At 38.7% G+C, this 22,785-nt stretch overlaps 1 protein-coding gene across 6 annotated transcripts in view; it reads right to left on the bottom strand.

Annotated features, from left to right (window-relative positions):
* LOC130911890 (DNA (cytosine-5)-methyltransferase 3B) overlaps positions 1-22,785 on the bottom strand; it is a 57,488-nt gene that overhangs the window by 18,941 nt on the left and 15,762 nt on the right. The window contains exons 2-6 of one of the 6 annotated variants that reach the window (XM_057829533.1): positions 17,730-17,821; positions 17,158-17,257; positions 5,988-6,132; positions 2,347-2,429; positions 2,128-2,247 (exon numbers count right to left, since the gene is read on the bottom strand). In XM_057829533.1, coding sequence (XP_057685516.1) covers positions 2,128-2,247; positions 2,347-2,429; positions 5,988-6,132; positions 17,158-17,257; positions 17,730-17,761 — 480 coding nt within the window. In that variant the 5' untranslated portion in view covers positions 17,762-17,821. Of the gene's footprint in view, positions 1-2,127; positions 2,248-2,338; positions 2,430-5,987; positions 11,508-17,157; positions 17,258-17,729; positions 17,822-22,785 lie in introns of those variants that run through there. The other 5 variants (XM_057829536.1, XM_057829538.1, XM_057829535.1 and 2 more) reach the window with 5 other exon arrangements.

Genomic DNA, 22,785 nt, shown 5'->3' with positions numbered 1-22,785 from the left:
TGCTTAGTAGCGTTTGCCAAAGTAACAAGGCTAAAACAGGAGTTTTGGATGATTCAATAAAAAGTTACAACCAGTCCCCACTTCTCCAGATCAAGCTGGCATTTCTGCGACAGGGGGCGAAATTAAGCATTTTCTGATTACTAAAGACAATTCTTCAGAGGCAAGCTAAAAAAAAACATCCCCAACTGGATAGTGTTTTATAGCAGGGATCCCTATCCACCGGTCCGTGGCGCATTTGTTACAGAAAAATAAATAATTTGTTAACGACTGCAATCTGGCCTGTGCCTCTTGACTAATCCTAGTTGAGTACAATGTGAACCTTCCAAGCGAACCTAATTAACTTTTTATCTAAAATACTCCTATATCGGAAAAATCTTGACTTGAATCTATCTTCAAAACAGTTTTAAAATTTTCACGTCGAAAGTAGAAAGAAGGGAAATTATGGAATAACGGGAGTAATTAAACAGTTGTATATATATATATATATATATATATATATATATATATATATATATATATATATATATATATATATATATATATATATATATATATATATATACATATATCTATATATATATATTTATACATATATATACACACATACACACATATACATATATATATATATATATATATATATATATATACATACATATCTATTAGGGCTGTCAAACGATTAAAATTTTTAATCGAGTTAATTACAGCTTAAAAATTAAATAATCGTAATTAATCGCAATTAATCGCAATTCAAACTCATCAATAAAATATGCCATATTTTTCTGTAAGTTATTGTTGGAATGGAAAGATAAGACACAAGACGGATATATACATTCGACATTCGGTACATAAGGACTGTATTTGTTTATTATAACAATAAATCAACAAGATGGCATTAACATTATTAACATTCTGTTAAAGCGATCCATGGATAGAGGGACTTGTAGTTCTTAAAAGAAAAATGTAAGTACAAGTTAGAGAAATTTTATATTAAAACCCCTCTTAATGTTTTCGTTTTAATAAAATTTGTAAAATTTTCAATCAAAAAATAAACTAGTAGCCCACCATTGTTGATGTCAATAATTACTTCCACAATGCTCATGGGTGCTGAAGCATACAAAATCAGTCGCACCCAAGCGCCAGCAGAGGGCGGCAAAACTCCATAAAACACAACAAGTGAGCGTTTCACTGTACTGTCATTTAAATCTGTCTGAGCGGGGCCTCTGTGTTAATTGCGTCAAATATTTTAACGTGATTAATTAAAAAAATTAATTAACGCCCGTTAACGCGATAATTTTGACAGCCCTAATATATATATACATATATACATACACACATATATATATATATATACATATATACATACACACACACACACACACACACACACACACACACACACACACATATATATATATATATATATATATATATATATATATATATATATATATATATATATATATACAGTACTGTATATTTTTATTATATTATGTATATACAGGATATACTGCATGTATATATTTTCCCCAAGTGGAAGCTTCCATGATCCTAATAAATTTAATAATTAAAAAAAAATATATATGTATATATATATATTTATATGTCTCCATCCATGTACCTGTTTATAATGCGCACCATGATTTTACAAGATGATTTGGGGGAAAAAATTTTATATTAAAATATTATTATATAATAATAATTTAATATATATTATTATTATATTCGGGAAATTACGGTAATATGTATCTGGGTAATTGATGAATAATTTAATTAATTATTACCTTCCATCTTGCTGAGAAAACCTTTTTTGAAAATCTTTTTCACTTTATTCCAACCCTCTGAAAAGATGTGACCTGACATGATTTCCTATCACTTGATACGACCGGGGACATGTTTAGCACACATTAACTAATCTTTAATACCTTCCAAATTGTAAGAATACAGTACGAGATCATCAGTTATCGGTATGGGTCTTGAAAAGCAGGAATTTCTTGGCTATTAATATCGATTTGACATCAATTTCATGCATCCTGACTATGTATCACGCTATCGTTTAGTTTTGTTTTTTTTTGCCAAGTGTAAGACAAATAAGGGGCGTTTTATGGTCTTTTTTTTAATCATTACCATGGTAGCAGCAGGCTGATGTTTGCGTGTCTGTCTGCGAGGTTTTGCGTGAGGCTTCAGATTGGCCTGGAAAATGGTTCGGGTGCGCGGCCGTGGCCTTAAAGCCAGCTGAGACTTGTCCTGAACACACGTGCATATACACATACAGAACAAACAAGAAGTGTTATCTTTTGTTTTGGTTAAGTCTATCGTACTATCAGCTTACACCCACACCCATACTTTACTATACGGGTCCCAGGCCTTGTCCTGGCCCCCGGGCCGCTTCCTGGTCCTGGCCCTTTCTTCCAGACACAAGTTACCATCTGAAAAGGAAATGGAAGTCCAACCATATATATGTATATTATTTAATCTTTGTTTAACCAGGAAAAGTCTCATTGAGATAAAAAATCTCTTTTACAGAGAGTCCTGGCCAACACAGGCAGCAGCAGAAACATAGAGTTGCATTAACAAAAACAGTTAAAAGCCAAGCACAAAAAACAGTTCGTAAAATTAAAAAAAAAAAAAAAAAAAAAAAAGACAAATCTACTTGCTTCCAAGTCTTTCAGAAAAGCCTTATAAGCAGGGGTGAAAGTGGGATTGCCGTACCGGATCGGCTATCCGCCATGAAATACGATGGTTCCGCCGTTCCACCATCGCCAACTGTCAAAACCCAATGTTAAAAAAAATCTGCCACGCACGCATCTTCAATAAGAACAATCTACTACAGTCAGATTTACACAAGTGTTAACAACAAGCCTAATAAAGAGCTTGTTTAGCATCATCCGTTTCCACTGATTTTTATTATTCATTCATTCTACGTAGTTCTTCCCAGCGTCTCTATCTGACAAGTCGCGTTGCCTGTAGCCCTTTTCACACATACTGATATCCAGCGAAATTCCCGTGTAAGGTGACGCGGGATTTACTCTCGTCATTGCTTTCACGCATGAAAAGATGTCCCAAGAATGAAGTGGGTTGGACGCTTTCACAGACTTGTCCCGTGTTGCCCACTGGCGCTCTCTGTGCGAGGAGGGCTGCTGGTGCGATTTTATAACCTGGACATTACATCATTTTTGGTCAGCATTGGCTGTCACAATGTTGGTCAAATCGTGTCGTGTTTAGTTCCGGAGGGAGCGTGTAACTGCAACCAATTTAAGGTCATCAAGAGTTAAGACCAGGCCTAAAAAAATTCAGCCCGACCCGACCCGGGTCCGCGGGTATTAAAGCCCGACCTGGCCCGAGCCCGATCAATTAACTTGATTTGAAAAACTCTAAATGTTATGTTTTATTTGTAGGCCCAAGCCTGGAAAAAAATGAAATTTTATATTTTATTCGTAGGCCCGAGCCCGAAAAAAAAACATAAAATTCTATGTATTATTTGTGAGGACTCAGGAGGAGGAGGAGAGGGAAGGGATGTGCCAGTCAGACCTGGACAGAGCACTGCTTGCTGCTTGGAAAAACGGACCGTGTGATCACATTTAGTGACAATGCCTGTGCATAAAAGCCTGCCTTTTGTAACGAATTCTCAGTTGGCAGAAAAAAAAACACAACTTTTCTTAATGTTTAAATAGTCTACATATTTTTATGATCATTATAAATGCATTTACACAACGAAATAACGCTGGAAAAGTTTGTTCAATATGAATAAACAGATGTGGTTTTGCATCGCAGAGGGGAAGATTAAAAAGAGGGCGCATGGCACGCTCTGGCTCTGCAATGACCATAGAGCGCCTTTTCTTTTTTATCCAAATTATTTATTTGATAACAAGTATTCCTTAAACATCCATACGTCGTTTTAGTATACATTTATATATAAATATATATTTATTTTAAAGAGTTAGCGAGGGAGAACCCCGGCCCGACCCGAACGTAATAACTGACATTTTAATTTTGTTATGTTTTCAGTTTAATTTATTCATTTCCAGCTTGCCCTGTTTATAATTGCGATGTTTGTTTACCGCTTTTCGTCTTACTGCGAAGAGGGAGGAAGTGACGAGCCAGCCCGTCCTGATACTGTATTTATGTCATCAACCATCGTGTTGTGACCCGGGAATTTAACGCCTGCTTTCACGCACACTAGGAGAAACCCAACGCAGGCATGGTGACAACATGCAAACTCCACACTGGAAGGCCGGAGCCCGGGATTAAACCCTTGATCTCAGAACTTTGAGGGGAATGTGCTAACCACTGTTAAACCTGTTCTGTTTATTGTGTGTTATAACTGTGCCAAAAGCAGTTTTAGCATTTCTGTGGTTTTAGGAGGTTTAAAAAAAAAGGGCTCTGTGCCAAACTTTATGTTAGGGAGTTCCGGGAAGAAATTCTAGCCACTTTCACCCCTGCTTATAAGTATCAAGTGACAACAGATCCTGTAATTTTAAGTTTTTTTGCAGCTCATTCCATGCAGAAGGGACAGTATAGCTAAAAACCCGGCTACATAGTGCAGTAGGGACTAGGGATGTCCCGATCACATATTTCATCACCTGATTTAGAGAATCTGCCGAGACCGAGTCCCGATCCAATAATGAAAAAAGTGTTGTTCAAAATAAAAAAACTAAAAGTTTTAAACATGTTAATGTCCCGCCGTGCTGACTTCATAATGTGAATTATTTTTAAACAAGAACAATGTAGAAAAATGCTTGGGACACAGCCTCTCACTTACTCAATGAGTTGCCACAGCACACTACCGCTGGTGTTTAACAAGCTAAACGATGACTGACACATTTATGGCCTTTGATGGCAGAGCTACCAAGCTTCTCTGACAAGATCAAAGCTATACCACAGTCAATCATCTTTAACTTTAAATAGCTAACTCCAGGGCACTGCTGACCAAGAAAAGCAGCAGGAGGAAGAGTGAGAGGCTGTACGAGCATGAAGCAGAAAACATAAATACTGTATATTTTTTAAATTACAAACCCCATACTTTTCACCCGATTCCGATCCTCTGAAAAATGACGCGATCAGCCCGATTTTCAATAACGTGATCAGATCGGGACATCCCTAGTGCGTACCTTTGGTACAGTCAATAGAAACAAGTGAGTTTCTACAAGTGAGTTTCTCTAAAGAGCATTGGTAAGAGATCTCAGGTTTGTAATAAATTTCAATGCTTCATTGTAGACTGTATCCAATGCATGAAGACAATGAGCAGATGAATGCCAATGAAGGACATCGCCATGGTCAAGTGCAGACATAAAAGTTGTGCACCATACTTCCGGAGTACCCCTCACAAGACTTCCTAGGGGTTGAATCATGCCCTCAAATATAAATTAAGTTCTCAATTATGAAAATTGTTTTTGGGATTAAAATTGCAATGTTTTTTACTGTTATGTCTGATAAGAACGTATAAGGAATTTAAGTAGCGGTCTCAAACCGATTCCACAAAGAGCCGCAGTGGTTACGGATATTCATTCCAACAGATCCAGCACAGACAATTTAACTAATGAGTTTTTTGCTGAAACAAGCAGCACCGGACTGCAATCAACTATTGCCCTTTTTAAGACACCAGATTGGTTAAAAGGTGTCCCCTTGATGGGTTTGAACGAAAACCCGCACCCACTGCTGCCCTTTGTGTGTTTGGTTTGAGACCACTTAATCGAAGCAAGGAACATATTTTGTTTTATAAAATTAATTAAAAAAAAAAAAAACAATCAACATTACATTACTAAGTATAAAATAATAAACATAACTGAACTTAGATTTTGTACAAATGTAAATAAAATATAAATTCCATATTGTAAACCATACTAAATAAATAAAGACATTCAAAAGAACCAAGTAGTTGAGAAAGACATTTTTAATGAATATTTTAAAATTTGTACAAAAAAATAAAATTAGGAATGAAATAATTAATTCAGTAAAGCTAAAAAACGGAAGTAAAAGGGGTTTACCTCGAGGTGACGCGGCATCCCCATTCTGTTTAGGGCTGAAAGGTGATGGTGGCTCGGCCGCTGCCAGTGGGCTGCTCTCATTCGTCAACTCCACGCCACTGTCATTTTCTGACAAGCTTTCAGGCGGTGGTGGGCTCACCTCCACCTTGTGAATTTAGCACAAGCAGAAGTAAATGAACTGCAGCATGACCTCTGCAATATACGTTATAATATATACACGAAAAGCAGCAATTCATACATTTAACGCTGCTGTTTCACATCCACAAATGTATTCATTGCACAAGGTTAATATTGATGTACTGCTGTCATTGTTATTGATAGCTTTTGAGCATTAATGGAATATTTTCTAAATTTTGTAATAGCTATAGCATTAGTGGACATAAGAGACAAAGTAAAAAAAAAAAAATTAAAAAACATGTTTTAGTTTGAGGAGTGGCACATTAAGGAAGACCTGCGAGCAAGGAATGTGAGTCGAGGAAGCCGAACAGAAACATTTAGTTTGGCTCAATGTGTGATAGCACCTTTGATTGCCAATGGTTGTGTGCTATACTGAATAGGATAACAATCTTTGCAGTGTTTGACGTGTGAAAAGGTAAAAAAGACGCATTTTTTGAGGAGCACAACAGAGAATATTTGAGCAGTCATTTTCGAATTTGACAGGGACGCTTGGACAATCTCTCACGGCAAGACAGAGATGAGATTGCAATCTTGAGATGTGATACCATAGGTCTGTCAAGATAATTACTACATGTACGCTGCTCAAAAAAATTACCGGTAGTTCAAAAGCAGTTCGAAAACTGTAAATGGGGGGTGGGGGGACATAAGGAACATAAGTACAATGTTAAGTAAAAAATACATTTTAAAAATAAAACAAAATTACTGAATTATTCTAAATAAAATCTAAACAAATGCAGTCCTTTAAGTGAGCATACTATTTACAGTGGATTAGTTCAGCATTCAGCATAAAGTATAATCCAAAAGTGTAGCCTTTAATACGACCATTTAATGGCCACAGCTATTATTCTGTATGTGCTTGTTTTATTCTGTGCCATTACTGCCATCCTAAAATCTTAAATGTTTCATTGGCATACGATACGAGTTAGAGCAGTATAGCTTAATGTGTGTTTGCATTTCAGAAATGCTCTTAAAAAAAAAAAAAAAAAAAAAAAAAAAAAAAAAAAATCAAACGAAATGGTTAACATGCTAGTTTTTCGCAGTAGGAACTTGCATTAAACACTGTTGAGTGATCATGTCACAGCAGTCTTTAACAATAAGATGTCTGATACTCGGTCCTATGAAGCCCCTCTTGCTGTAAGTAATTTGTGTTGCAATGACATTTTTGCACAGTGGCCATCGCAATATTTACAATGTTGTACATCGTTCAAGCCATACAAGCCGTTTTAAGTGTTTATACTTGAATGTTTATCGTTGACAAGAGATTTTTAGATACTTAACATTTACACTGAATGCACAATTGTTAACTATGTTAAATTGAAAGCTGGTAAATGAATCAATTAGCGAAATGCTTAATTTGTATTTCATGCATTCATTCAGATTTTCAAATTCTACAAGTCCGCATGGTCGATTTGATCATCATTTATTGTTATCAAGATATTACAAGGGCCCATTACAAGACGCTGGGCACTCAGGCCACCCAAATGAACTCTGTTTCTGATTGCTAGGTCAGAAACATTCACAACAGTGGCTTGTTGGAGGCCATTTCTCCTTGCACAAAGGAGCAGATACCGTAGCTACTTGTCTCCTGGAATCTCCTCCATGCACTTAACACTGTGCTTGAAGACACAGCAAACCTTCATGCAACGGCATGCATTGATGTGCCATCTTGAAGAGATTGACAACTTGTGCAACCTCTGTAGGTTGCAGGTACTGCACCGTGCTATCAACAGAGATGCTGATCAACCTAAATGAAAAACTACATCAGTAGAAAGTCAGTAAGTAAAAATCAGCTAAAAGAGATGAACGGAAAAGAAGTATCAGTGGCCTCAACCTGGAAAACCAACCGCTGATGGTGTAGTGGTACAGTCACCTGACTAGGTTCCAGCACACGCTGACCCTGAAGAGATAGATGGATATTTGTATAGTGTGCACAGAATAAATACTTGTTCACAGAAATGCCAACTTGCTGTTCTGTTACAAGAGGCTAAATGCAAAGTGACAGACTATTGTATATAATTTGTATTTTACATTTTCGGGGGCGTTGAAAATCGAAAACAAATAAGAACAGATGGTGAAAGGAAGGAAGACAACCCCCTCCCTCAGTTCCCTCTCCAGACTGAAGTGATTTATGAGAGCGAAAAAGAGGAACAAGCCCTAACGGCCACGACAACATTTCATTGTGGGGAGCTTTCCTGCTAAAAGATTCCTGGGGAGCTCATGAGCGTTCAGTTTTGCAATCATAAAAGGAGTAGCCTTTTTCTGAGGATTTATTATTCACGCTACCAGAAAGCAAAGCCTCATTAAAGGCTGATAGAAAAATTTGCACATTGGGTGTTTAAATCACCAATTTAATGATGATATGATTCGATATCGATTCTTTGGACAACGATACAATACCGTATTTGCCGATATTATTGTACTCCGTCAATGTACGTAAAATAAACGCTAACTGCATGGTTTCTTTGCTTTTAACCAAGAATCGAAACTGTTTTACGTCCATATCTATGAAGAATTCGGGGATTTAAGCATTTATTCACAAGAATTTTTCCCAGAAAAGCTCCTGTTATGCCAGGCGGCCATTAGCCTCTTTCGCAAACAGTATATAGTGTATAATGATAATAAAGGGCTATTCTATTCTATAATAAGTTGTGATTGTATATCAAATTTATTTATAATCTATTTACATATTATTTGTTATTGATTCTGCATGTTTTGCAAGTATGTTCTGCAAGTATTACGTTTCTAATGTCAATTGAGTCATTTATTAGCTGTTGAAAACTTGCAGTAAATAAATTTTTAAAAAGTTGCTATTTTGGTCAAAAACGTATATGATATGTTAAATATTGCTATTGATCCTGAAAACATAGGTGATTATCTCTGCATTTGGTGATTTTTGTGCATCTAGTGTAAAATCTGAGACTTTTATAGCCATTTTAAGTTGTGTTATACTTATATAAAAAAAAAAAATTAATCGGGATTTTATAAGGGAACGACTTTGAATTTTTTGATGCCGCTGCTCATGGAGACTGTTTTGGTTTTAGGTCATTAGCAGCTTTGACTTTGTAAATATTTCAATTTTAAGTTTTTGAAAATAGGCCCCCTATGAATTCGCCCCGTTTCCCGTGTCAAGTCAATAGGTCATGTTTCCAGAAAACACAGAACCGGATGTTAAAATTCCTGTGGGGGCACAGGCAAAAAACTTCTTGATGAATGTTGGTGGTAAACATAAGGGAATTAATTTGTGGGTACACATCATCAGTAGTGTTCCACTGGGTCATGGAGTGTTTCGACCTTTCACACTATACACCCTCTCCAGAGGTGGCCAGCTGCAGGATGATCAGCCTTGAGCTTGCATCCCAAGCCCAATTGGCCAAGGCCTTGGGGCAATGTGGCAAAAAGGGGGAGTATGCATGGCAGGGGTGTCCAGTGAAGTCTATGGCTAAGGTTAATAGGCCACACTGTAAACTGCCTTCTTTAGTTTTACTATTGACGGTCTGCTTATCGACGGGCAGCGCAGTTTGTCGAGTGACGTCTGATTGAAGCAACTTGTAAAGTCGGGGTACTTATTTTTCTGACACCGCAACTAGGGCCTCCCAGTTCGAGTGGCAATCCAATTATATTTTTTCGGGTCGGAGGTTGGAAAACCACCTTCCTCCAATACAGCATCAGTCTACGGTCTTGACTGAAGAACGGCAACATAGTGAAACGTTCATTTAGAGGCTGTAGAAACAGACAGAAGAAATGGGCAAATGAAAGGTTCCACAAATCCCTGTGAAGAACGAGGAACAATACAAACTGTGGATACTTGCTGCTGGCTACTACACAAATACACTGGTGGAAAAAATATATCACTCAGCTGTGCAACCTGTTACCTACAGAGCTGCTGGATTACAAATGTTGCTGTTCATACCACAGTTGTTGACATGTAATGGTAAATTTTAATAACTTCATCGTGAAAACATAGCCATCACTATTGACTGCATGGGTCATCGGTGATTTTCATGCATGTATATGTTGTTTTTTATTGGCATGCTAGGACGGGCCAATGGACTTGCTGTAGCTTAGCCACTCCGGAGCCCTGAAACTAATAAATAACTAACTAACTGCACGGAATTTGGTGAAATCAACTCCACCGACTAATTAAACCCCGCGAACTCGAAGATTAAGCCTAATGTAAAAAATTCTGAGCTTCCCCTTTAATGAGGCTCGTTGATACGACACTACAACGGAGTACTATGGGCAAATATATACATATAAAAAAAAGGACTACGAGATTTAAGTTGTACTATTGCTACGAGAAAAAAAATGTCGCATTATTACGTAAGGGTAATGTAGCTGTGAGCTGCTACGCACTTTACATAAATGTACCTTAGCTGGGAGCTACAATGAAGCATTAGTATAAATTATTTTATTGATTTTAATTTAATGGAAATTAAGCAAAATAATAAGGACTTCCTTATTTGCAAAACCGATCCTAAAACACAAGATGCTTTCAATATTGTTGATTTTAACGGAGGCGTCAACGTGCTACGTAAATACGTAGCTGCTTATTTAGCGACATTACCCTGACATACTGACATTAGCCCCTAATTGTCGGTCTTCAATAAAAAATGTCGTTATATGGACTTACTATCCGCCAGCTTGTTGTCTCCTGTCGTCTTCCAAAATTATACCTGGGTGACAGAGCTTCAGGTGTTCATTCATGGCCGACGTGCTGCCGCAGTATGCAAGCTTGGCATTGCAGAGGCTGCACATGATAGTGACACATGCACTCAAATCCATGTATTGGCTACTCTGGTCTGCTTTTTGGGCTTTTTACCGCTTTCTCAGCTTACATCCCGAGTGTCTGCTCTTCTCAACCTTCCGCACACACATTATGACATCATGCGGAGGCAGGTAGTGGAGGGCCGTTACATTATTTTACCAGAGCTGAAGAATCCTGTCAAAATGGCCACCAGCCCAAAGACTACGCTTCCCAGCATGCTGCATGGCTGCTTAAGCCACTTAATTGCAGTCGGCCTGGAGTATATAAGAGACGACCAGATGCAGAGAGGAGAGGCGTGGAAGAAGAAGGACAGAAAGACCTGGAAGAAATTATTTTGAGAACAAACCTAAGTTGACTTTTTTGGAGATGTTTAAGTTGTTGTTTTATTGTGCCACATTTCGGCCACTTTCTTTTGGGGAAACCCACCTTTTTGTTGAATAAAGAAGCTGTATGTTGGAAACCTTGGCGTCCCGAGCTCCTTTCTGGCCAGGCCTACCTCGTGTGCGGTCACTATATATAAATATATATATATAGTCCTTTTAGTCCTTCTCAAAAAATTAGCATATTGTGCTGAAGTTCATTATTTTCTGTAATGTACTGATAAACATTAGACTTTGATATATTTTAGATTTATTACACAAAACTGAAGTAGTTCAAAGCTTTTTGTTGTTTTAATATTGATGATTTTGGCAAAAAAGTCAAGGAAAACATTCCTATCTAAAAAAAATTGCATATTTCATCTGACCAATACAAAAAAGTCAACCTTCAATTAATTATATCAGCTGCGCACTCAATACTTGGTCGAGAATCCTTTTGCAGAAATGACTGCTTCAATGCGGCGTGGCATGGAGGCAATCAGCCTGTGGCACTGTTGAGGTGTTATGGAGGCCCAGGATGCTTCGATAGCGGCGTTAAGCTCATCCACATTGTTGGGTCTGGTGTCTCTCAACTTCCTTTTCACAATATCCCACGGATTCTCTATGGGGTTCAGGTCAGGAGAGTTGGCAGGCAAATTGAGCACAGTAATGCCATGGTCAGTAAACCATTTATCAGGAGTTTTGGCACTGTGAGCAGGTGCCAGGTCGTGCTGAAAAATGAAATCTTCATCTCCATAAAGCTTTTCAGCAGATGGAAGCATGAAGTGCTCCAAAATCTCCTGATAGCTAGCTGCATTGACCCTGCCCTTGATAAAACACAGTAGACCAACACCAGCAGCTGACATGGCACCCCAGACCATCACTGACTGTGGGTACTTGACACTGGACTTCAGGCATTTTGGTATTTCCTTCTCCCCAGTCTTCCTCCAAACTCTGGCACCTTGATTTCCGAATGACATGCAAAATTTGCTTTCATCTGAAAAAAGTACTTTGGACCACTGAGCAACAGTCCAGTGCTGCTTCTCTGTAGCCCAGGTCAGGCGCTTCTGCCGCTGTTTCAGGTTCAAAAGTGGCTTGACCTAGGGAATGCGGCACCTGTAACCCATTTCCAGCACACGCCTGTGCACGGTAGCTCTGGATGTTTCTACTCCAGACTCGGTCCACTGTTTCTGCAGGTCCCCCAAGGTCTGGAATCGGCCCTTCTCCACAATCTTTCTCAGGGTGCGGTCATTCTTCTGGTTGTGCAGCGTTTCCTGCCACACTTTTTACTTCCCACAGACTTCCTACTGAGGTGCCTTAATACAGCACTCTGGGAACAGCCTATTCGCTCAGAAATTTCTTTCTGTGTCTTAGCCTCTTGCTTGAGGGTGCCAGTGATGGCCTTCTGGACAGCAGCCAGGTCGGCAGTCTTGCCCATGATTGCGGTTTTGAGTAATGAACCAGGTTGGGATTTTTTAAAAGCCTCAGGAATGTTTCACAGGGGTTTTGAGTTAATTCGTTGATTCAGATGATTAGGTTAGTAGCTTTAGAGTACCTTTTCATGATATGTTAATTTTTTTAGATATGGATTTTTGGTTTTTCTTGACTTTTTTGCCAAAATCATCAATATTAAAACAATAAAAGGCTTGAACTACTTCAGTTGTGTGTAATGAATGTAAAATACAGTGATCCCTCGTTTTTTGCGGTTAATGGGGACCAGAACCCACCGCGATAAGTGAAAAACCTCGAAGTAGCGACCCCCACCCATTTTTTTTTTTTAAAACCTGTCCTGTTCAGCTGCTTGGATACAGGATAATTTTGTTTAATGTATATTACATTCTTTATATATATATATATATATATATATATATATATATATATATATATATATATATATATATATATATATACAGTGCCTTGCAAAAGTATTTATATATATATATACAGTGCCTTGCAAAAGTATTTGGCCCCCTTGAACCTTGCAACCTTTCGCCACATTTCAGGCTTCAAACATAAAGATATAAAATTTAAATTTTTTGTCAAGAATCAACAACAAGTGGGACACAATCGTGAAGTAGAACAAAATTTATTGGATAATTTAAACTTTTTTAACAAATAAAAAACTGAAAAGTGGGGCGTGCAATATTATTCGGCCCCCTTGCGTTAATACTTTGTAGCGCCACCTTTTGCTCCAATGATAGCTGCAAGTCGCTTGGGGTATGTTTCTATCAGTTTTGCACATCGAGAGACTGACATTCTTGCCCATTCTTCCTTGCAAAACAGCTCGAGCTCAGTGAGGTTGGATGGAGAGTGTTTGTGAACAGCAGTCTTCAGCTCTTTCCACAGATTCTTGATTGGATTCAGGTCTGGACTTTGACTTGGCCATTTTAACACCTGGATACGTTTATTTTTTAACCATTCCATTGTAGATTTGGCTTTATGTTTTGGATCATTGTCCTGTTGGAAGATAAATCTCCGTCCCAGTCTCAGGTCTTGTGCAGATACCAACAGGTTTTCTTCCAGAATGTTCCTGTATTTGGCTGCATCCATCTTCCCGTCAATTTTAACCATCTTCCCTGTCCCTGCTGAAGAAAAGCAGGCCCAAACCATGATGCTGCCACCACCATGTTTGACAGTGGGGATGGTGTGTACAGGGTGATGAGCTGTGTTGCTTTTACGCCAAACATATCGTTTTGCATTGTGGCCAAAAAGTTCAATTTTGGTTTCATCTGACCAGAGCACCTTCTTCCACATGTTTGGTGTGTCTCCCAGGTGGCTTGTGGCAAACTTTAAACGAGACTTTTTATGGATATCTTTGAGAAATGGCTTTCTTCTTGCCACTCTTCCATAAAGGCCAGATTTGTTCAGTGTACAACTGATTGTTGTCCTATGGACAGACTCTCCCACCTCAGCTGTAGATCTCTGCAGTTCATCCAGAGTGATCATGGGCCTCTTGGCTGCATCTCTGATCAGTTTTCTCCTTGTTTGAGAAGAAAGTTTGGAAGGACGGCCGGGTCTTGGTAGATTTGCAGTGGTCTGATGCTCCTTCCATTTCAATATGATGGCTTGCACAGTGCTCCTTGAGATGTTTAAAGCTTGGGAAATCTTTTTGTATCCAAATCCGGCTTTAAACTTCTCCACAACAGTATCTCGGACCTGCCTGGTGTGTTCCTTGGTTTTCATAATGCTCTCTGCACTTTAAACAGAACCCTGAGACTATCACAGAGCAGGTGCATTTATACGGAGACTTGACTAGGACAACATTGGATCATTCAGAGATCCTCACTGAACTTCTGGAGTGAGTTTGCTGCACTGAAAGTAAAGGGGCCGAATAATATTGCACGCCCCACTTTTCAGTTTTTTATTTGTTAAAAAAGTTTAAATTATCCAATAAATGTTGTTCCACTTCACGATTGTGTCCCACTTGTTGTTGATTCTTGACAAAAAAATTAAATTTCATGTCTTTATGTTTGAAGCCTGAAATGTGGCGAAAGGTTGCAAGATTCAAGGGGGCCGAATACTTTTGCAAGGCACTGTATATATATATATATATATATATATATATATATATATATATATATATATATATATATATATATATATTTGTGTATACAGTATACTAGTTAGAAAAGTACATGCAATATTAATATACAATAACATGCATAAGATGAATAAAATGTACTCACCACACTGATGATCTTGATAAATGAAGAAAAAACTCCAGAACAATGGATATGAAGGTAAAGATGATTTATTGAGAATCTTGAGAGTCACGCGATCTTTGTGGGCCTTAAAGCCTCGCCTCTTCACTTCTTCCTTGTAAAGGAACGTCCTAGATGGCATCCTCGTCCAAAAAAGGCCAGTCTTGTCCATGTTAAACACCTGCTCCGGGAGATAGCCACCCTCTTCAAGTTATTTGGTAAATTGGTCCTCAACGTAATGACCAGCTGCGTCCGAGGAGGCCTCCCCATGCAACGTAACGCTGCGAAGTCCAAACCTCTTTTTGAATTTTTCGAACCAGCCCTTGCTGGCAACAAAACCACAATTTTCTTCACTTGAAGCACTGGTACAAGGCTGTGGTTCATCTTTGTCGTAGTTGGCATCACCGCCACCTTCATTCAACTGTCCTTCAGGAATGAAGCTATCATGCAGCGCTTTGGATTTTCGTGTTTGTGTCGAGACTCACCTTCTTTTCCCGACAGTCCAATATCCACACTGTTAGTGCATTTTCCATTTTTACAATCGTCTTGTTGCGAGGAGTCACACTCGCCTAGTGTGCCTAGAAAACGACATTGAGGCGGTCTTTCAGATTTTCGCCCCGTCTTTTTTTATGTAACGAACGGTTGATTAGTTTAGTCCATAATGGCGTGCAACAGACACATAGCTGTGGCCAACTTTAAGCTTGTCCAGTAATTGAACTTTCTCGTGCACCGTCATCATTTTTCTTTTCTTCTTGGGTTCGCTAGAGGATTGAGCAGGCGGAGGACACTTTGGAGCCATTTTCCTTCGATAGCAGCAAGGTTAAACATCTCGGCCAATCAGCTTGCGATATTCCCGAGTGATGCTGGCCAGCGAATCAGAGCGGTGGAATATGAGTTGGGTGGGCTCTCCTTGCCTTCTGTTAGGGAACGGGCAGATTTTACAACAAATTTTCTCCATTATTTTAATTTTTTATGCATGTACTGTATATGTATTTTTTTTGACTGAAAAAAAAGCTGCGATAGACTGAAACCGCGAAATTCGAAGCGCGAAGTAGCAAGGGATCACTGTATATGAAAATCTAATGTTTATCAGTACATTACAGAAAATAATGAATTTTATCACAATATGCAATTTTTTTGAGAAGGACCAGTATATATACATATACATATACTGTATACATTTTTTTAACTCGCCTTTAACTGTTGACGGAATGTTGTGCTCGTCGACGCATTTACGTCCTCGACTACGTGGACTTGTCGGGACGGCTCCTCGGGAAGTGTGCCCTTGGTTGAAGTGTGTTATCCAAGTGTTTTTCCTTTGATTGCAATCACGTTTGGACGTTGAATGCACCTGCAGGCGCTAGGATTTCAAAAGTTCTCGCTCGACAAACTTCCTCCATAATGCTCCTTGCCGTCTAGCCAGCCCAGAGGCACTTCCACCAGCTTGTTTGCTGCCAAACGTCATCGTACTCATCTGATCCGAGTTTAACCCCCACATCTCCTGTGCTTTGTCTCCCGACATTTGCAAGAAAATGACAATGAATTCCATGCATTGCGTGAGTGTCGCCATCAAGTGACTGAATGTTTTGAGTAGAAATAGTGCATTTGTAACCAGGAGGCCTTTGCAAAAGCTTTCCTCCTGACGGAAACACCTCTCTGCAAACACAGAACTCCGTTGAAGCCCGGAGGATCGAGTAAATGCTTTATTTTTGTATAATTCTGTTATAGCGAAGATTGGTGTCATTTTTTTGAAGACTGTAGTCTGTCTCCGTGGTGTGTAAAAATTCCTAATGCCCACAAGCTTCCGACCGACACACGTTCTCCAACGATAGCCAATAAGAGTAAAGAGTGTACAAATTAACTCAAGTCAGCTGCATATTAATGAGAAACAGGATTTTGCTGAGGAGCCAGAATAGGACAATCCAAAACGGCTTAGAAAATGACATCTTATTTGTGCTGCGAACCAGGTAAGATGCATCCAATGATATGAAAAATAGAGTAAAAATATTCAAGTCAAGTGCACCTTTAATGACTAGCTATTCTTTGTGTTGTTCACATTTAGAGTATATCTTCATACAAAGAATATCTTATATTGTGTAACATTCAGTTTATCATGTACATTAATGTTCCCTGGATGCAGTTTCGACAACATGGCCATATACGAGACTCACCATGGAGGTCATGTTGTTGTTCGTCTCCATGGCAACAGCAGTGTACTGATCAGAGGGCATCGCTGTTGCCGTGGCTGCTGGTGATGATCCCTTCACAAACCTGTCAATAAATCAATCAAACATTCAAACTGGTGATGCCTTTTAAAAGCATTGTGTAAGTATTTTTTGTCCATTATGTATAAAAAAAAGTTGTCAAACTAAATAAATGAAATGATGATCAAATAGCTCATCCAACAATTAATATGGTGGTTATTATCTATGCATAGGACATGAGCAATATATTTCTGTCTTCATTTCATGACCATTTTATTGACTTCATGGAGGATTTATAAATTTGTCACTTCTTCACAGCAACACATTAAGAATAGGATTGAAATCGTTGCTGCTTAATTTCATTTTTTATCTTGGAATAAATAGCATGAAGCACTCAACTATTTAGTGAAATGAACAGATTAATAATGTTATAATTTCTGACTAATAGGGGTGTTAAAAAAATTAGTTTTGAGATATATCGCGATACTGCGTCACACAATTCTCGTATCAATTCAAAATCTGTCTGTATTGATCCTTACATGTGTGTTTTTGGTGGAAATAAACAATCCATGGCTGACTTCTACTCCTGTTCAGTAGTTGGCAGCGCGCAGCAGCATTGCCCTGCAGCCTGCTGAAGTAACAACAAAAAGGGTGTTTCAAACTAGCGGCAGCGTAGTGTAAAGGGTTCAGCGGCAACCCATTCAATGTGTACTTGGGAGCTGACTTCTCGGCGAAAGTATGCTGTGGACCACAGTTTTGGGCGGAAAGGCAAGTTTGAATTAATTTGTGTCGAGAGGCGGGGCCTAAAATAGAGCCTTGCTCTATTTTTTAGAGCGCCGCTGCGCTTACTTCAAGAACGATTCCAATAGCAGAGGGGTAGGCATACTTATATCTGTGCTGTCAGGCTGTTTTGGCAGACGGATATATGCAAATCTTGAAAACCTTCATAAATGTGTTTTTTAAAAGTTTCGCGAGCTGTGGGACACTCGAGAAATGACTCTCATACTTCACCTTGCTAAGCTAAATGGTACCTCAATGTGCGTTTGTGTGGAAATGTAGTTCACAAACAACAAAAAAAGCTACTCACCTTCTCACCGAAACTAGTAAAACTCTTTACACGGCTAATATAATGCCCCCTACTCCTTGATATAGGAAAAGTTGCTGTCTTTTTCTGCAACAATGAAAAATACTATAGTAAATATGCTTGCCACTTTTCACTTCCTGACAGCGTCTACGTAAGGCAACGTTGGTCCTCCCGTTTTGCGCTTGCCGTTGACCGCTCTTCAGTCTTCACACTGAGCTGACGCTAGTGTGTAAAGGCCTTTAGACTAATACTACCTGTATGTCACCCTCTAGTGGTTGCTCGTCATAACTGGGGTGTTTACACACCTATTGCAGCCCAGCGTCACTCAATGTAAACAGTAACATTAGCTGCTGTTGGAGATGTGATGCAGGCGGCACACCTCAGCAATGGCGCATGAGATACCTCTGGTCATTTTGCACTTATTAGTGCTTTTATAAGTTTGAAATTTCGGCTCATTTTGGCTTTTACTACAAAAACGAAGCATAGAATATTTAGAATCCTGCATTTTAGAAGGTTTAGACTTATGCAGGTTTGGACTAAAAAACGAGAAAATGTTATAATGAAAGTGTATGAGGTTTCAGGAATAAATTGATGTATATTTATTTTCATGGGAGGAGATTGGGGGACGCAGGCGGAACACTGCCTCCCCCAGTGGCTTAAAATGTCATTGCATGTAATTGACTTTCCTATTATACATATTACATACATATTATACATACTGTACAAAGGTACTGTATTTGTTTATTATAACAGTAAATTCACAAGATGGCATTAACATTATAAAATTCTTTCTGTGGAAGGAATCCACAGATAGAAAGACTTGTAGTTCTTAAAAGATAAACGTTAGTACAAGTTATAGACATTTTGTATTAAAACCCCTCTTAATGTTTCCGTCTTAAAAAAATTGTAAAATTTTCAATCAAAAAAATAAACTAGTAGCTCGCCATTGTTGATGTCGCCGAGCGGTGACGTCACATGGGCTCCCTGCCGTTCTTCCACAGTGTCTTTAACTACGTACAGGGTTTCCCCTACATATGAATTATTGTGGCGCACCGCCACACCAAAATAAAAGCCGCCACGCCGTACAAAAGACATGTTTAAAAAAAAAAAAAAAAATTAAGGCTGTTTCAAACTAGCGGCAGCCTAGTGTGAAGGGTTCAGCGGCAACCTATTCATTGTGTATTTTAATGTCCGTAACTCTGCAAGGCCCCCTTAAGAGACATTCGGACGAGGAGCTGTGACGTAGCGGGAAGCGAGATAGCGGTCACATGTCACGGAAGCCCGCTTTTATTTTGTTATTGTTTTTCTGTATTATTGATGCCACAATAAAGTGGGTAAGCCAATACAGACTCCTGTCCTTCTTCCCCCCAGCCGGGGCATTACAGTATTTTGGATCGGACTTTTCGGCGAAAGTAAGCAATGGACAGCCGTCTTGGACTGAACAGCAAGTTGGAATGAAATTGCGGCAAGAGGCGGAGAGAGCGCCGCCGCGCTAATATCAACAACGCGTTCAATAGCACAGGGGCAGGCATACTTATTATATCTGCTATCAGGCTGTTTCGGCAGACGGATATACGCAATCGCGGCTGACGAAACCTTGATAAATGCGCTTTTTTTTAATCAAAGTTTTGCGAGCTCTGGGACACTCGAAAAATGACTCCCATACTTCTCCTTCCTGAGCTAAATGCTACCTCGATGTGCGTTTGTGTGGAAATGTAGTTCACGAACAAAACAAAAAAAACAAAAAAAAAAACTATTCACCTTCTCACCAAAACTCGTAAATTTCTTTACACGGCTATAAGAATGTCCCCCTACTCCTTGAAATGGGTCCATTACAAGGACGTAGGTTTGGTCTCAACATTGGTGGGGACGATATAACAGCATAGCCTGCATGTACACTTTTTGCTGTCGACGGACATTACCGTAATAAGACCCAACAGATTGGGTGAACGGGGGTCAGGGCTACATTTCTCACCACCAATTTGAACCTAATTATTTGACAGGCTAAATGGTCAATGCAAAAATAAATCTGTATTGATGTACCAACTTTCACACTGCAAATTTAGAACGTTTTAATTCGATGATTTTTTAAAAATCTGTTCGAATAATTTTCCCCATCTTGTTTTGAGTGTTAAAGACTAGTTAACAGATTAATGGGGCAGATTATTCAATTGACTTTAGGTAAATATTACCATTTGTTCTTATTAAGCCTATACATCTAAAGGTTGGTCATTTTTCACCAAAATCAAGGGGAAAATGCTTTCAAATATTGTTTTGAACAATATCACTTGTTGAATTAAGAACATTCCTGACGGGAAAAAAAAGCTTTTTTTTTGTTTTTTTTTTTTTGCTTAAAATAAGTGTGTTAAAATAGCTGTATGAACATAATCGTATTTCAAGAAATCTGAGTAAAATTTACTTAAAGCACTGGCAGATAATTTCAATTATTTCTAGTAGATTGAAAACAAGGGAAATTAGTAATCTGCCAATCAAACGTGCATTTGAGGGGGAACAAATTGTGTCAGTGTAAGTCTGAACATAATGAAAGTAATTCACTTAATGGTAGGATCAATTCTATCCTACAAAATATGTGAAGACAATCTAAATGACCTCTATAACTGAACTCATTATATAATGCAAAAGGTTGCTTAACATTTGGTGGGGACAATTTGAGCATCCTGAAAAGTTCCTAGTGTTATATCCCTAACGTCCCTATGCAAACCTATGCCATTGGTCCATTAACAGAAGTACAGTGGTACCTCTACATACGAAGTTAATCCGTTCCAGGACCTTGTTTGTAAGTCGAAATGGTCGTATGCCGAGCAGGATTTTCTCATAGGAATACATTATAATTCCATTAATTCGTTCCACAGCCCAAAAACATTCACTAAATCCTTAAAAAATACTGCTGGTACTATTACAAATGGCAATTACACATAGCAAAACAAATAAAATATAAATCAAAATCGGAATAATAATAATAATAATAATTCCTGTATTAATGTAACGAATCGGGTTCTAATGTGGCGGACGTTTTTTGCTGACCCTGAACGCTCCGCGGGGCTGACGTGCCAGAGACAGACCGGTGAGCTTGAGTTTCACTTTCACTTTGAATGTTTTCTTGAGAACACCGTCAATTGCGGCAGACAGAAGGTTTTTGTTTTGAATAAGTTGTGAAATAAATGATAAAAACGTGGCGAAGTTGGCGATTTCTCTGGAGATGTTACCACAATAAGAATTGTCAGCTTAACTTATAAAGACTGGCGAACGATGGTTGGAGGAGGACCGTGGAGATGTATTGTTGAGCCATTTCACGGATGCCCACCCTACGCTCATATTTTTCTGTCATTTGCATCTTCATTTAGAAGGTAAGCGTCAACTTTTTCCTTGTTTCACCACCTGTACCAACCTTTTCTTAAACCAGTGTTGATTTGTCACACAAGAAAATCCGCCGTGCATTCGTCTGCGGTGCTGCCATTGTCGTCGTATTTCTAGCATGTCGTCGGATGTAGAAACAAATGGCGAGTCAAATTTTACGTCGGATGTCGAAAAGTTCCTGTGTCGAAGCGATCGTATGTAGAGGTACCACTGTACTATTATTGTTGTGTTAATGTAGTACATATAGGCCAGATAAAAGTAAAAGGACTATGAAATGTAATTCATGCTATTGCTACGAGAAAAAAAAGTCTATTGTTAATTAGTTATTAACAGTGTTGTTAATAACGGCGTTACAATATAACGGCGTTATTTTTTTCAGTAGTGAGTAATCTAATGAATTACTTTTCTCATCTTGGCAACGCCGTTACCGTTACTGAGGCGGGAAAAGCGTGCGTTACTATGCGTTACTAAGTTGGTTGAAGAAAAAAAGTCAGAGAGACGTACTCACGGAGACGACAGAGCAGAGCAGGAGTGGGGAAGACGCCGTTGCAAACGCGATGCTAGGTGGATCCAATAATACCTGACTGTAGCCTACAAACTACGCCCACATGATACGGTAGATATCACATATGAACTAGATGCAAATGATAGACACGGCAGCACTGGCAACATGATACGTTAGTAAACAGCCGCCATCTTAAAGCAGTAGACCTCTCAGGAAGGCTCTATTGTAGAGATCCTTCCTAGCGAACCTACTTTTTTTTTTTTTTTTTTAAAGCTAAAATGGTCCTAAATCGGCAAAATCTTGACTTAAATCTATCTTTAAATGATGAAACAGTTTTAAAACTTACACATGTTGAAAGTAGACAGAAGGGAACTAATGCAATCGCGGGAGCAATTTTAACAACTTTAACGGTTGATTCACAACTTTAAATGACTTCCACACATAGCAAAGGTTACTATCTAGTTATCGCAATACCCTTGTGTCTAGTTAAGTGGAGGGTAAAGAATTGGGCTAGGGCCAATTGTCCCGAAAACCCTTTAAACTTCACATTGTGTGACCTTTTTTTGTTTTTTTTTGGAGAAAAAAAAAAACATGAAAATTATCACTAGTTACTTTGCCAAGTAACTAA

The sequence above is a fragment of the Corythoichthys intestinalis genome, chromosome 2 (genome assembly GCF_030265065.1).
Source record: "Corythoichthys intestinalis isolate RoL2023-P3 chromosome 2, ASM3026506v1, whole genome shotgun sequence".
In the NCBI taxonomy this organism is placed as follows: Eukaryota; Metazoa; Chordata; class Actinopteri; order Syngnathiformes; family Syngnathidae; genus Corythoichthys; species Corythoichthys intestinalis.
Note: the sequence above shows the minus strand (reverse complement) of the source record. Positions and strands in the feature narration are given on the sequence as shown.